This window comes from Thunnus maccoyii, chromosome 11 (genome assembly GCF_910596095.1).
Source record: "Thunnus maccoyii chromosome 11, fThuMac1.1, whole genome shotgun sequence".
Taxonomy (NCBI): Eukaryota; Metazoa; Chordata; class Actinopteri; order Scombriformes; family Scombridae; genus Thunnus; species Thunnus maccoyii.
Window position 1 is genome coordinate 19,504,226 of NC_056543.1, and position 16,390 is coordinate 19,520,615.

General features: G+C 38.0%; 1 protein-coding gene across 1 annotated transcript in view; it reads right to left on the reverse strand.

Moving 5' to 3' along the window:
- LOC121907457 (glypican-6-like) overlaps positions 1-16,390 on the reverse strand; it is a 92,597-nt gene that overhangs the window by 62,591 nt on the left and 13,616 nt on the right. The window contains exon 2 of the mRNA XM_042427036.1: positions 8,679-8,837. Within this exon, the coding sequence (XP_042282970.1) occupies positions 8,679-8,837 (159 nt within the window). The remainder of the gene's footprint in view (positions 1-8,678; positions 8,838-16,390) is intronic.

Genomic DNA, 16,390 nt, shown 5'->3' on the forward strand with positions numbered 1-16,390 from the left:
TCTTTAATGAGTGAGGTGGAAAATAAGTCTCTGTGCCAGCCATTTGTCTAATTTCTCTGAACAGTTGTTTCATAGGATACATATTAAGATTGATAATATACAGACCTGCTATTTGATACATGTATTAACAAATGGCAGTAACTGCTGCATCTTTGTGGCATTGATTTTTCAGATTTTGCTGTTTCTCTGTTAGATTCATACAGCTGTACTGTATAACTGGGGCATTGTGGATATTTCTGTATCTCTGCTCTGATGATCTTGGCATAGTCGAAACTGTGCCCTCTCACCGTGACACATAGGCTGTGGTGTCAGGTGTGTGTGGGCTGGCCAGCTACTGTCAGCTGCAGTAACACTTATCATAAACTCTACATAAAGAGAAGAAAATACACAGATGCAGACTCTGTGTAGGTGAAACTCCAAAGCCAGGTGCTAAGTAGATGGTAAAGAGCATCTACATGAACTAACAGCACTGTATTGTTTGGATCTTGTGTTCTGGCTCAGTATCTATGGAGCCAGAACAGTGAATATAAGTTTTGGCATTGAAAGCAAAACCTGAGCTGAAAAAAGAAACACTGGCATTGAAACACTCAAAAGTTGTATTGGCACTGAAAACTGTTGCAGTGAAAAATAAAACATAGTCATTAAAAAAAACAATTAAGCTTTTAATAAAATAAAAAATGTAACATACTTGCAATTTTATCATCTTATTTCATTTTGATATTTTTTGAATTCTGATGTGTTTTGCAATGACAATTTTTAGATTTTTTTCTTCAATGTCACTCTTTTTATGTTGACAGTGGTTTTCAGTTTCAGCTTTCTCTCACTATTTTGGCATGTGGGTGGTGGGGAGGGGTTAAGGGGAGGGGCTAATGAGAACATGATTTGCATATAATCTGCATACTACAGAGACTTTGCATGCCTGCATGACTTTCAGCTTGACCTTCATGAGTTTGGACGGGACTCCCAGACGGCAAGTAGCTAAGTCTGTTTCTCTCTGTATTTGTTTTCACACAGAACTGAGCTGGTTTAAAGTTTTAACCAGTTTAATAACGGTATGGTGGTTTTGGCAGAGGTCGTGTTAGCTAGCTAGTTAATGGTAGCCAGCAAAAATGCCCCAGGAAATCTCAGAATGCCCCTAAAAACCGTGATCGAGGGGCAGAAATTGCCCCCAAAAATTTGAAAAAAATAATTTTATCTTTACCAGTTTAGGTCAATATCCTAATTCTACATGATGCCATCATTTTATTTTCATCAAATTTATTTAATTTCAATTTCAACACACAAACACAAACAGCGCTGTTGTTCACACTACACACTACGATACCAGACAGAGGTGTTGCACTCCTGCTGCACCTGCAGTGAAGTTCACTGCCAAGATGGACCGCTCCCTCCTTACAAAAACTCTAACTGCTCCACCTGACAAAAGCAACCTAAGTCCCGGGCCGTCACCAACACCACCACCAGCAAGCAAAAAAAAGACGAATAAGACGCCAAAGAAAGTTGCGGCTTCAACTATTGAAAAATGGAAAATAGACTGGCTTGGTGTCGAATAAATGAATAAGACAACTCTCCTCTACTGCAAGGCATGCAGGGCTCACCCACCCAAAAATAGCCTGGAACCGCGAAAAAGTAATTACGCCTTTATCAAAGGAAGCGAACAGGTCAAAAAAGTGTTTGGCTCATTGGCACCAAGCCAGCAAACATAATCGATTTGCTTATGATAAGTAATATTAACGCTAACGCTAGTGTCTTTTGTCTGGCACGTTAGCCAATATAGTGTTAGCAATTTGGCTAACTAACGTTAATGTTAATACATATATGTGGGTCTTGCCGACTGGTGGGGTGATCATTGCAGTTTTACAGAGGCTGTTTTATACTCTCATCTAATATATTCTCACTTTTTTTTACAGATATATCGCATTATAGCTGTAAAGGAAATCCGTCACTAAGCCACCTTCGCTTTTATTTTATTTTTTTCACTGAACCAAACAAAACCGGCATAATGCCACCGTGTGTGCTTTTACATAGCATCCTGGCATGATGTGTAACACAATAGTGTCAGCTCCCTGTCCAGCCATGCCAGTTATCCCGAAGCTTCACATAGACGTCCATCCGGCTATGACTACCTCCGTAGCCGGCTTATTGGAGGAGCAACTCTGCCCCCCACTGGGTGTCCATACCTTTTATACAGAACAGCGAGGCGGAGTAAAGACGCAGCATTCCCGCCTTGAACAGGCTGTGTAAAAAGGGCAGCAACTAACATTAATGGGCTCAGTGCATCAAGTGAAATGAGCTTTTATTCCCAAATCTAGAACCTAATTTTTACTAACCAATGAGGCAGTGCTGGATAATCCTGGTCAAAACCTCACCAGGGATAAATTTGGAGATGAAATAAAGAATGCTAAAAAAAAATTCAGCTGAAGGCATTTCATGAACTGCATCAATAAAGAAGGAATATTACACTCGTTTAGGCTCTCTTGACAGCACTTGTAGCTACTAGTCTGTAATATTGTAAAACTGTGGCATACAACGCATCAGACCCACAATGACAACGGTAGACTGGCTTTGACTTGTAGGAGGTCTGAATATGACATTATCCCCCCCAACAAGAACTTTTGGTCAATTTAATTAGATCAAACCAATTAAATATCGTCATGATCTCAAGATCATTATGTTATACTGTCATCTAGTTTTTTATACTGAAAGTTCTTCCCAAATAAAATCTTGTTGAAAAGTTGTTGAAAGGAAATTGATGCATTAATTTGCTTTTCATGTGCTTATTATTGTAGTTAGAACATGAAGACAATTATTACAAATGAGACAGTGTTTACTGAGGAGGTTTTGGTTACACAAGGTGATGATTACTGTATTTATTTTAATCTGCACTCATTTCACATTAAAAACAGCAACTTTATGCACTAACTACTATTTTTGCCCCCAAAATTTAGTAAATGCCCCAATTTTTTAGACAGTGGGGGAAAAAGTTGCCCCCCCAATTTTTTTAAATTTCCTACACTGATGGTAGCTAAGTGTCCCGCCCTGTGATGTCTTTTTTACCCCTTAGAGTTAGAGACCAATGTTACTGCAGCAGGATCAGAACGCTGATATCATAAATGAAATGTTCTGTTTGTTGCTAATATTATTACAATGGCTGTGGGTGATCCTCATTTGTATTTTACTGTTAGGAGTTAGCTAGCACTAGCATTTAGAGAATATCTCTGTAAACAAACGTGTATGTGAGTTACTGTAACATTAGAGCCTGCAGGAAACAAATAGGCTGTACATTTCACACATGCACTGCAACCTTGAAGTTATCCGAACATTATGCGGAGGAGCTGTATATGAGAACGCAAATGTGCGAATCAGTTGAACCTGGACATTAAATGGACTTTACCCTGTCATTCTCTGGAGAATTCACAACGAGCAAGTGGGTGTGTTGATTACATTTCTATCATGCGACTGGCGTGAAACAGGAAGAATACAAATATCTGAGAGTGAAGAAGAAGGGTCATTTACATGAAGATGCAAACGAAAATGTCTAACTGGAGAGACAACAAGATTTGGGATCTTCTGTTGGTAAGGGCCGACACCCAAAATCGTCAGACAAATTCAAGGAACGGCAAGAGACTCGGTTAAGAGGAAATTATGAACCGGCTACGTAAGCCCAGTTACTTTTTGTATCATGTCCTGCATCCTGCTCGCTCTACCCAGGCACCACCCCTCACCTAAACGGAGTATTTCCAGTAGGTGTGAACACGTCTTACATGGACAATCTCCTGCTGTGTGCTAGATGTCTGAAAGGGAAACAATGTCCGGACCTGATTCTCTGGACATTTTCCCGAGTTCATATGAGAAAATGGCTTACGTTAGTGACAGAGATGCCAAGATAAACTACAGCTTGCATGTTTAACTATATTTTAGTAAGCTGCACCAGACTAATCCTTACTGACTGCATGCTATGACAGTTTAACTTTACAGGCAATAAGCACATCAGATGTCTGATACTGGAAAAAATAGATGGTTACATGAATTTTACTTTTTAGGTTAATGTATACAACCTTCACCACTTTATACCTACTGCAGTGGGATACTTTAGATTTGCCTATAGCTGTATGTATTTAGGACCTAAAACCTTCAGTGAACTGATCACTAAAGCCTTTTCTGTGTTGTATTCAGAGTGAACTACAAGGAGCCACGGTGTTTGTCTGATGTCAACGAGTAGAAGACGTCCAGCTGAACAGATTCCTTGATCTATGGCAGTCAGTGACACCAGTAAAGATATGCTTGCAACATATAAACAGATTTATGGAAAACAGTAATTAATTACTAAGCTGTCAATATTATGTTAGTATTTAATCATGTTATTTGAAGCTCAGCCAAGTTTCTGCTGTGCTGCCATTACTCAAATATAGTCAAATAAAAATAGATGTGAACACAGCCTCATAGATTTCTTGCAACTTTATATATTATTTATTATCATTTACTTCAAGAGTAGTTTGTCTGAAATACCACATGATATAAAATAAAGTTATAAAAACTTTTAAAAAGCGTGACTTTTAAAAATTATCTACAGATCTTTGAACAGGCCGCAGCATCGTTTGATACTTTGTATTTATTTGTTAGACAAGCTTTGAAGAGCATGAGATCAACTGCAGAGAACTTAAATCCTCCACCAGCCCCCTTGATCCACTTACAGCATCCTTTTTTCAAATCTGTTTTTAATTTTTTAACAGATGGCATATTGTCAGTAGTAAACTCCAGACTGGTATCTTTCACCATTGCATGAAGAGTGCTCCTTAAGTATCAAGGCCAAGAAAATTAATTTGGTAATACTGCTTCATGAAGAGAAAATACCATTTAATACTGGAACATGGAGTCAGAAAAAATGCATGAAAATACTTCATATATGTCATATTTTCTGACACTGGTTGGTTGATGTCTGCTCAAAACTAATAATGACAATTTTTAACGCTCTGGTTCAATAATTGACATATAAAGATAAGGGGGAAATTCAAATCTAGCAATCAATATTTCCCGAACGGGTGGTCAATGTATACCCTCAACAGCCACAAAGTCTCTGTACAGCAAAAGGCTGCAGAGTTGAAACCTGCATATGGCATCTGGTTCGTCGCTGATGAAATAATGGAGAGTGGCAGCAAATCCCAAGAGGAGAGCCTGGAGTCATGCATCTAAGTGCTGCTGGACAAGCCCCACTTCCACCCTTACTGGAGTCCTCCTTATGACATTCACTATCCTGACAGCAGCTGATCAAAATAACACTTATTTATTTATGGACACTTCCAGGAATCACATGTGGGCGGCTAAAGAAGTGTACTATATTCCTGGAAAAAAAAACAGATAGACAGGCATTACCCAGGCATTGTGGCATTGAGTTTCTGGGCAATGCTGTAACTCAATGATATTTGTTTCATACAATATGTTGAATAGTTTGAAAAGAATGGGCACAGAAAGACAAGACATTGACTGCTGAGTATTACATTGCGCTAAACATTATTCAGTTGTTGACATGGAGTATTCGGAAGCCCAGTGAAAATCTAAGATTCAACCTCCTACTTTTGAACCAAGATTAGAGCTACTTTTGGGTTAAATCTAATCCAAATGGGTATTTCTAATCTTGGTTCAGTTAATCAAATACTTTCATTGACAGAATCATTGGGAATGTTGCTACTCAATCCCGAGACCTAAGAATAGGTTATGTTCATGCTAATTTAATATATCTGACTTTAAATTTCAAGTATGTTAACAGATTATACAACAAGCTCTCAATGGTGAGAAGGTGTTAGGTGGCCTTCTATCATTGTACAGTAGTAGTAGTTATTGTTATTGTTAGCCATAGAACAACTATAGGCAGTGATGGTAATATTTATCACTATCTCTATTTCTTAGCACTATTGTCATTGTCATCATTACCTCTACCTGCACCCTCATTATGTGATTTGCTATTGGTTAAAAAGGGAAGAAAGAAAGGGAGAACAAAGGAAAAAGGAAGGGGAGAAGAAGGGGAATGGGGAAGAAAAGGGAAAAAAAAACAGTTCTTACATGCTGTGCGTCATACCCCTGGACCCACCTTGTTATCATATCCTATCATCTGCCTACAGAACTTATCTCTTGTTTTCTCTTTGATGCTATATTCTTCTTGTTTCAATGTTAATGTTGTTGTATTGTTCACACGTGGTTGTTTAATGTTGTCTGTCTTATGCATGTTTTATGATTTTGCACTGTGTTGGTGTTAGGCATGAATAAAAAAGAAAAAAATCAAGAAAAGTAAGATGGTATCTTGTGAGGTGAGGGGCTGTCAAATCAGACTCAGGCTAAGCCACCTTAGTGTGCATGTGCAAAATGCTCTATACATGTAATTTATAATAAAGAGCAGAAAAATGTTGGCAGCTATATTATTTGCAAATCACACACAACATAAACAGATTTATGTTTATGTGCATATAATCCTACATTAAAGCATGCTCGTTTTTATGCATCTGTACATATATAACATGCCGCAAGAGAACAAGATTATGTATTAATCATACTAAATATGATTCCTTAATGGGTTTAATAATATCATTTGTAAACTTCAATCACCAGCGCTGCTACAGTACTTGCAGATGACAACATGGTGGGCATAAAATACTCTAACTATTATTATTATTTCTTTTACAGAAGAGTGAAGTTTTTGTCCTGCCATTCACTGAGAGAAATATGATTCAGATAATCTAAAAGGTTTTTGAGTGATAACTAATTTAAAGACAGTTCGCTATGTTTGAGAATTTTCAGCTCCACGACCCTTCACCACTGTGCAACACATCTAATGTTGAGAGTTATATCATGTCATATTTTGAAATTGAAAAGAGAAGCTTCGAAAGGTTGGAACTCGGTGTTTGAAAACTTGAACTCTAATAAAAAAGGCACTGCTCGAGGACAGCCACAGAAAACCGTGCATCCTGTATGTGGATCTTGTTCATGTCAGTCATTGGCAGAGCAATCTGTCAATCCCACCTTAGCAGGTAAATGTGACATGTGATTGGACTGTACTTCAGCAGGGAGCAAACAGTGAGCAAATGCCCCTGACTCCAGGATCCCAGCGTTTTTGGGTTTTTTTGACGCTGCCACAAATCACATGACTCGCAACTTTGTGGGCAGATTTCTGGAAAGTGGGTGTTATAAACTCAGCTCTGAAAGAACAGTATACAATAGGAGTGCAAATGTACTTCCACAAAAGCTTCAAAATAAAGATTCACACTTTCGAAACTCAAGATTAAACGTTTCAAAGCTTTTTTTCCCGACATATGCACCAGTTTTCAGATCACTGTTTACAAGGTTTCAAACCTGGAAAACAAACTAATACACCGGGAGAAACAGACAAATCTGAAATTCTGAAAATGTGTGGGAGAAACACTGTAAAGAGTGCTGCAGTTGTGAAGAAGGAAAAGTAAAATACAAAATAATGCTTGCAGAGATTTGATAATTTTTTTCAGCCTATCAAAACATTATGCAAGCCTTCAAAATTTGGTTTCAATCTTACAAAACCTTTTTATTAGATTTCAAGCTTTCAAACACTGAGTTTCAACCTTTCGAAGCTTTTTTTTTTCAGTTTCGAAATATGACATGATAGTCATCCCATAGGGAGCTGGAGGGATTATTATATCTCATTAAATGCTAACTAGAAGGAGCTGACTCCATAAGTGGGTGAGGTAGAGAGGCAGAGTGAGACTGGGTTCAGTAATGAGCGCATCCCCTCCCTTAGCAGAGTCTCAGTGGATGTGTGGTGGTCAAGACAGTCACTATCGGGCTAAGACAAGATCACACACAGCACAAGACCACCAAACAACCTTAATAATGCAGAGTTTGGCTCTGTGCTGCTGTTCAAGCTGTCAATCTGCTGTGCAAGAAGCCATGTTTGTCTAATCCAACAAGAGGGTTCTCAACTCGAAAGCATATTAATGAGATTTTCACATCTCGTCTCCTCTTGAGGGAGGACAGCTACAGAGCTACAAACAGTGAACCCTTTCAAATTAACACATACAGTTTCAATTCTTTGATTTTCATTTGTGCAGCATTTTGTTCTACACTGACTGACCATTATAAAAAGTTTTTAAAAAGACAAAACAGAGAAATTAACCAATTTCTCCTTAAAGGAAAATTATGGGGAATATAAAACAGACCAAATGGACCACAAGGAACACATTTCTGAATTTTTTTTTGAAATTCTACCTTCAGTGTCAAAGATCTGTAATGTAACATATATGTCATAACGATATTTCCCTAACTTGTTTTATATCAATTTGTTCAAGAAATGTGGTCAGAACAGATTAAATGTAATACAGGACATCTTATTAAAGCATCAGAATTGTTAAATGCGTTGAAACCTACCTTTAGTAACAAAAAACAAGCTTTTTAAAATTAGCTTATTCTGTCACAATTGCTGACCAGCCACACCACCATTTTTTAAGTGATGTCATGGGTACACAGATTCACACATTGTCACATGACTGCACCAGGATGTTCAGTAGATGTCACTTAGGGACTTCATGAGTTAAAATCAAGGATAAAGCTGTGTAAGGAATTTTGCAGAACATTGTGACACACCCATGATGACACCTGTGTCACCATGGGTTCTTATGGGTTAAATCAGCATTGTGCATTCAGCAACAAAGACTTACCATCAAACCTCTGATGTCTGGAAACAAAGGTGCTTCTTAATTCATGACTCATTTCATCAACCAGATTCCCAAAGTCCTGTTTACTCTGTTGGCCAAATCCGTCTTCCATTTCTTGGGTGCAACATGTGGTTCCCTGAGGACATACACGAAGATGTTCACCTGTAAAACAGACCAAAAAAAGTTTTTGTACAGTATTCATAAATAAAAAATGACACTGACCATGGTCCACCATTCTCACACCAAATATCTTGCAACTAGTGGCCATGAAATTTTATTCAGACATTCATGGTCACCACTACATGGATGTATAAAGATAACTAGATACAGGAATAGTGCTGGGCTTTGAAGCAAATTTTACATTGCGACCAAACTGTGTGTTACAATGTCACGTGATGCACACTGGCCCAATGTAAGTCCCATAGACTTACATTGTGAATGAGATGTCTGTAAATTTTTTGTGAGCGTAACAACCCCCACGAAATGACTCTTTCACTATTAGAATTTGATCCATTCGGTCCGATCACATTTAGAAAGTCTTGAAAAGATGCAAGATTGAATTGTTTTATCCCAATACAAGTTAGCTGGAGGGCTAAACTGGAAGTTAGACGTCTCAGCCGGCAGAAGTCTCTACTGAGCATGCTCTATGGGTGCATGCGGCTCATAGAGCATGAGCAGTATGTTTTCATCTGGATCATTTCTTTACAACGGGAAGTGGCAACTTAGGAATGAGGCCCTGCCTCCGACGCTGTTTCCAGTTCTCTTTATACATCCATGGTTGTACCAATTAGCAAAATATAGCATGCTAAGGTGCAAAACTAAAATGGTGAACATGCTAAACTGCTAAACATCAACATGTTAGCATGGTCATTGTGAGCATTGTAGTATGTTGATGTTAGCATTCACCTCAAAGCTCTGACTGTTATGGAAGTTCACAGGAAATGCAGTTACACAAAAATCCCAATCAAGCTCTCACTCCAGTAAGAAGGGTGCTTAAAGGAATGTTGTGTTTTAGTCCCATAATCATTTGAGCTGATTACATTAGCTATGTTCTCCCATATAGCCTTCTATGTTGCAGGAAAGGTGTGTGGGACTGCACTTCCAAAATCTCAGCCTCAGGTCTAAATGAACAGCACAGCATTTAAATCAGCTGTAACTATTACCATATACATATTCAAACTGCTTAAATATACAGTGAAATCAAAAACAGAGTGCAAAATTTAGTGTCCCTTGAAAAATATTAACAGCTGGTAATGAAATAGCAAACAAATATTGTATCTTTTAACAACCATTTTGAGATGAACTGTGCACATACAGTAGTATCATTAAAAATTATGTAGTAAGTTGTCATGACAATACTACACAAAACTGATAACATGATTTCAATATGCTTGAATAATAAACTGATTTGAACACCTTAAAACACAGTATGTGTTTAAAATGGTTAAAATCAGTAAACTATCAATTTTTTTAAAGCTACTGATTATTTAGTCCTATTCTACATAACTTTGATTTCTTCTAACTGCAGCTCATTAAGCAACTGACATTCAAAGTGTCAGCTGTCCAACATGGAGCTCCAGTCAGGGACCATTTATCCCCACATGGAATGAGATCTGAATCTTCACTGTAATTCCACTGTACAGACAATGAGCTTTTTTTTTTTTTTTAAGAAAACATGATTTCGTGCAGAAGAGGAACAATAGTGGTGTTTTTCCATTTGGTCTGACAATAAGGAGTCTCATTGACTAGGGGTTATCAAAGCTGAATCAGTGGGGAGAACAGATAATACATTCCTTTAAAATATTCTCACTCATTACATAATTGATGACATTGGGGAAATACTGGAGTGAATCAAAAGTTAATGATCTACATCATTCCATTTTCCCAAGCAGCCATTTTAAAAAGAGCCACAGATAATGCAGACTCAGTCTATAACAGCATTAATTTCTTCATTTCACAGTCTAAAAGCCAATATCACTGTGGGAGGGTGAACACAACAGGAAATCAAATGGAAATACAATCATATGATAAAATGATCAACCGCTGATAAACATGATGAAAGAGATCAGCTACTGAAATTCAGCCTAACCGTGAACAGAAACTGACACGACTTCTCAAAACAAACCCGTAAGACTTAGAGAAATCATTTCTAGAGAGGATGTCATGTAGTGTGCAACGTGCATGTGTGTTGCTGATAGTTTTGGTGCATTTCAACAAGACCCCGAAGTTCTCTTTACAAGTGGAATTAAAATCCGCAACTGTAATTGGATTACATTTCCCTATTGTTCAACTGTGTCTCCTGCACACACATAACACTCTGATTTCTCGTCCCCTTATAAGGCACACTAAAACCAGATTTCAGCTCCCCTCTTTTCTCCTTCTCCTCAGTGCTGTACATTGTCTACAATGAGTATGAGCCTCCAATCAGGCAAGCAGCTGTGAGCAGATGGCAGCTGTAAAATTCTCACCGCATGCAACAGATAGATTGCACAGCATCGGAAAAAGAAATAGGTTTCACCGAGTCATCATCACACTGAGGGAGCAACATTACGGTATGAGCAGAAAATAGTCTTGCATATTGGTGTCTACAAATGGTGACATGAGGTAACATTTTAAAAATGTAGACTTCACCGCTCAGATTTCATGTGATATGTTGTGACCAAACTGCACCCAGGACACCCATGTTAACATCCCAGTCAGCAGCTTTGTCCCAAAAATGACCAAAGAGGAAAATATAGAAAGCATACAGGTGTCCAGGTGGTTTCTCTGGACAAAGCACGACAGAAAATAGCACTATTTATAATAACTTCATCCAGTTGCTACTACTATGGCTGTCAAAGAACGCTGCAGCTGCTTTTGTTCACCTTATAGTGAATATCAGCACCAAAGAGGGTCAGCATTTGCAAATGCAGACTGACCTCAGACAATGGACAAGCGTGTGCTACCTGGTCAGAGAATAGATCAGAAAATACATACAGAATGGTAACTACAGTGTGTGACAAAATAATCTTAACTCATAGTCCCCTTATCAGCCTTTTTGGAGCTTTCAAACACATCTCACGGTCATCATCAGAGAATGGACATTTGTTGAATAAGGACCCCCAATAAGCTCACAATAAGCCCCAGTCTCTTTGCACTCTTCCTCCACCAATCAGACCTGCTCTGACTGGAAAGCAGCTGAAATATTTCAAATCACCACTTACTTTATTTAAAAATAAAGTTATAAAAATAATTGATTTAGGAATTTCCTTGTTATTACATTATGTTTCTAAACAAGACCTGGTAGGATGGATGTTAGTGGCAAGTCTCTCGGGCTACAAGTTTTGAGTGCAGCCTTTTTTCATCAGATATGTCAAGGAGAGAGAGAGAGAAAATCCATCTTGACACAACAACCCTACTGTGTGCTCCAGCAGTCTCAACAGAGCAAAACATCACTTAAAAATAAGCCTGTCGTACATCAACATATGGGAAGGAGCTTTCAAGGGACTTCACCACTCAGCAAAGTGCCATGACCTTCCTAGCCAAAGTTAAAACAGCACTGTGGCCTCACAGATAATCTATCTGCTAGAGCGCAGACCACACAACAGCAACAGACAGCACGGAGACAGTTCTTTCACAGCAAAGAAAAACAGACTTTTGCATCAGCCACATTAGATGGCTGTAGTGTAATATAAAGGTTAATAGCAAAATAACTTATTTTATTTATAGTTTTTATTGTCTGTGGCATGAAAAGACTGAAATCAACAATAAATTAATTCTACTAACAAGTAGTGCCTGAGGAGCAATAGCCAGATTTTGCATATTCCTTTCAGCCGTAGACCTCCATTGTTGTCCAAAAACTATTAAACTATTAAAAACACATCAGTGAGCCATAATGTTGCACTGGTGATATGTTCTATCTATATGATGAACATGCACTTATTTTGAGTCAATCCATTGCTCAATTCATGGAGCTTGAAATGAATCAATTAACTATTTTTTAAGTCTTCAAAACAACATCTCCAGCTGCGTGAACTTGCTGTATCCATGTATCGTTTGGGACACATCTGGAACATCCCAGCCATCAACAACAGCACTTGTGTGGGCTGTGTAAATGAATGCTAATCAGTAGGATTCTCATAGATCAGAGTCTTGATCAGTTAAAAAAAAAAAAATGTTGTTTCAGACTGAGATCAATGTTATTTTAGGAAGCTTCACGGTAGATTCCTTGGGTATTGTGCTGTTTTTCTTTTTTATCTGATATGAGGCTGTGGGTCAGTTGCCAGCTTGTACTGATTCAAATTTGACTGTCAATTGCACTATAAGAGACACTGGAATAGTATGTGTTATGACAAAGGGAGAAAATCATATTCATATTGCCCCTTAATATACTGCTCCCTATTTAATCTTTTTTTAATGTTCTGTTTAAATTTCATTAATTTTTTATCAAGGTTGTCTCCAACACGCCTAGTTATGCAATTCAGGCATCCTGTAATTGGTTTATTTAAATATCTGAACTCATACATGCTACAATATAATCTGATATAATTTATTTTCTATTTTCTAGGGACACAATATTGTGAGGGTGTGTTTGCCTCTTTCTCTCATTCAGTTACAGTGATAACAACTCTTTATGTCACCAGACATAAAAAGCCAACTCGGCTGTGCATAAAAGAGTTTGCTGATCTACTGAGTGAGAGCGCATGCTGCAGCTTTTATTTTAATTTACAGATGGTGTTAACGGGTGTTAACAGCTGTCTGGAGGAAATGTCTTCAATATGCATGGCCGCGGGACTTAGCATCATGTTATTGCTTTGATTATGATGGACAGTCAGACATCTGATCTCATACACATCAGGCTAACAATCTCTGATCCAGAGGCATCATAAAACAGGAGACTTGAATGAATTTGTAAATCACTGAAAGCTTCAGATTTTCCCTATTTAAAGTGACTTTAGATAACTATAACCCACAAGTAATTAACATTAGTGTGAACTTGTTGTCTTTATACCTTACCATAGATAGATACACATCTGGTCTGTGGGACGGGCCTCAACCGTCACCATATTGCAGCATGGATCTGCCTGATTGCCAGATTTTAATGCTGCGTTTGGATGTGCTACTGAGAGAAATACCAAAAGAAAGGAACGAGGAACATTTCAGAGGCGGATTGGTTATTTTATAACATTTTACTGTCACAGACATGATGAATTTAATATGCGGTTGTCACCTTGGAAGATGTGTTTGATCTTGGTGAACATATTGTGGAAACTCAGGATGGCAGTGACAACCATCACTTTAGCCTCATACCTTTGATTGCGAGCAGCAAAGTCCATACTCTGCAACTACAGAGTGGCATTTTAAGAAAACAGCTATGCTAAGTAGTGTTGTTCCAAGGTTATTATTGTAGCAGAACTTTGATATTGTGAATTTTTGAGTGAGAACTTGTAGTTTCCATATTGACGACAAACCTGGATACAGCCACATGCACACATAGGAGCAACCACCAGTGCCCAAGCACCTATCTGCTGATGTCCCTCAAAGACTCAATGAATAAACAGTATTTTTACATTGACTAAGCTCTTCATCTCTCTCCTACACAAACATGCAGCATAATTTTTGTAAGTAGTGTGAGAAATGTCAGTAGAGTGTGTGTGGAAGTATAGATATAAAAAACAGCATTGTGAATATTGTCAAGTATACAATTAAAAAGAACATATTGAGTCTCTGTTATGATAGCTGTAAGTACACATTCTGAGAGGTGACTACCCCGTTCCAATCATATATATAATATATCAATATTAACATACACAATGAGGTATCTACGTGTGTATATGATACCTTATTGGTAGCTAAATTATTGTTTTTGTCAAAACAAATTTGCCGCACTTAAATGCTACCTACAAAACAGGAGAAGCACATAAGGAGTCAAGAGTTATAGAGTAAGTAAAAACAGTAGCTACATGTTTGTGAGCTTTAGTTTACCTAATATTAAATAATCAACGGTACTGGTTAACTAACCAGTTAACATTACTCCTGTGTTCAAAGCCTTTTTGCTAACATTTTCTTGTTCAATATTACTATTAAATTAGTGTGAATAAGTGTCATTAGTTTTTAGTTTACACAGTTTTTGATTTGATCATAAACATAGAAGTCAAAGTAGATAATTATTGGTAACCACTTGGTATTAATATTAACATCAATAATAACATCAGAGCAAACAAATTCTGGAGAAAAGGCCCTAAGATTGCCCACTCCAGTAATTTTCATATGTTCCGTAACTCACTCTCAGTGTGTAAGTGCGTATATCTCAATGCCTACCAAGCAGGTAGTTCCAGGTCTGAAAAGTGAAGCCAATGCGGATGTGCCTTAAACCTGCATTCTCTCTAATGGCCAGCGGGAGCGACTTCACTGGTTGTAAAAATAGGTCCGATTATATGGAAGTCTATGACAAAATGACCATACTTCTCACTTGATTTATTACCTCTTTTTATGTTCAAATTTAACACTTTTTAATTGTATTTAAATGTCTTTTCACATTGCCTCGTGTTGCTTTTATATTCTGTCTTGATGCCTTTTATGCTCTATGTAAAGCACTTTGAATTGCCTTGTAGGTGAAATGTGCTATACAAATAAACTTGCCTTCCCTTACCTCAGTAAACACTTTCCTAATGAGTTTATGGTCTCAATCGCTAGTTTCAAGTCTTCTTCACTACAGCATGATGTTCATTTAGTATTTTATGGTCCCATTTAGAGTAAAATAGACGATAAAGCACAGTCTGCTTTAGGGCGCGGCTACCTTGTGATTGACAAGTTGCTACCACAGCGGTGCATGAGGTGCTGTGGTTGGACCCTGGGGATCTCCTCCCAAGCTCCACGCTCTCATCCAAATATGGTCACTTCTCATCACTTCTGGCTCCAAAAAAACAAGATGCTGAGGCTTCAAAACAATAGTCCACAATCCAATGGGTGACATCATGGTGGCTGCATCCATTATTTTTTTACAGTCTATGGCTTAGACTAGTACTTCATCTCCTCTCAGCTAACACAATCCAATGGACACAAACTCCTTTTTGTGCACTGCAGCTCACTTTAGTGGTTATATTTATCCTAGCTGCTTTCATTATTTACATTCAACAGTCAATTTTTTTTTCTCTAATCACAATTTCACTTACACTTCATTTCCTGTCAGCACAGCAGCTTATTTCAGCACTTGAACTGCCATTTTAACAACTTCCAGTGCTTACACATCAGCTCGCTTTCATTTCTGCCTTCATAACACTCCCTTTCACATATAACACATCCTTTTTTCCTACGGTTGGAGATTTGAGTCAGTGGTGTCCTCATTATCAGCTGAATATAGTTCCGTTGCTGCCATTTCTATGGAACTCAGCAAGTTTCTCCTAATAAACTGTTAATTGGCAGTGACATAGTTCTGTATTTCCTACCATTCAAGTATACAAGTACAACACAGACACATAATCTACTGTTGTGTTGCTGTAGCTGTAGCTTCGGGAAGAGGTAAGGCATTAAACAGCTTGTTGGCATGACAAATTGTCAGAATAATGCTCTCTCTCTCTCTCTGTCTGTCCTTCTCTCCTGTCTTTCACTCTCTCACACTCACACACACACACACACACACACAGACATGTAGACATGTAGAGACACATCATAAAATGGTGAGCTTTTTGAGGGTGGTATAACGGCATGTAGGTTTAAAAATATTTCCTATGATG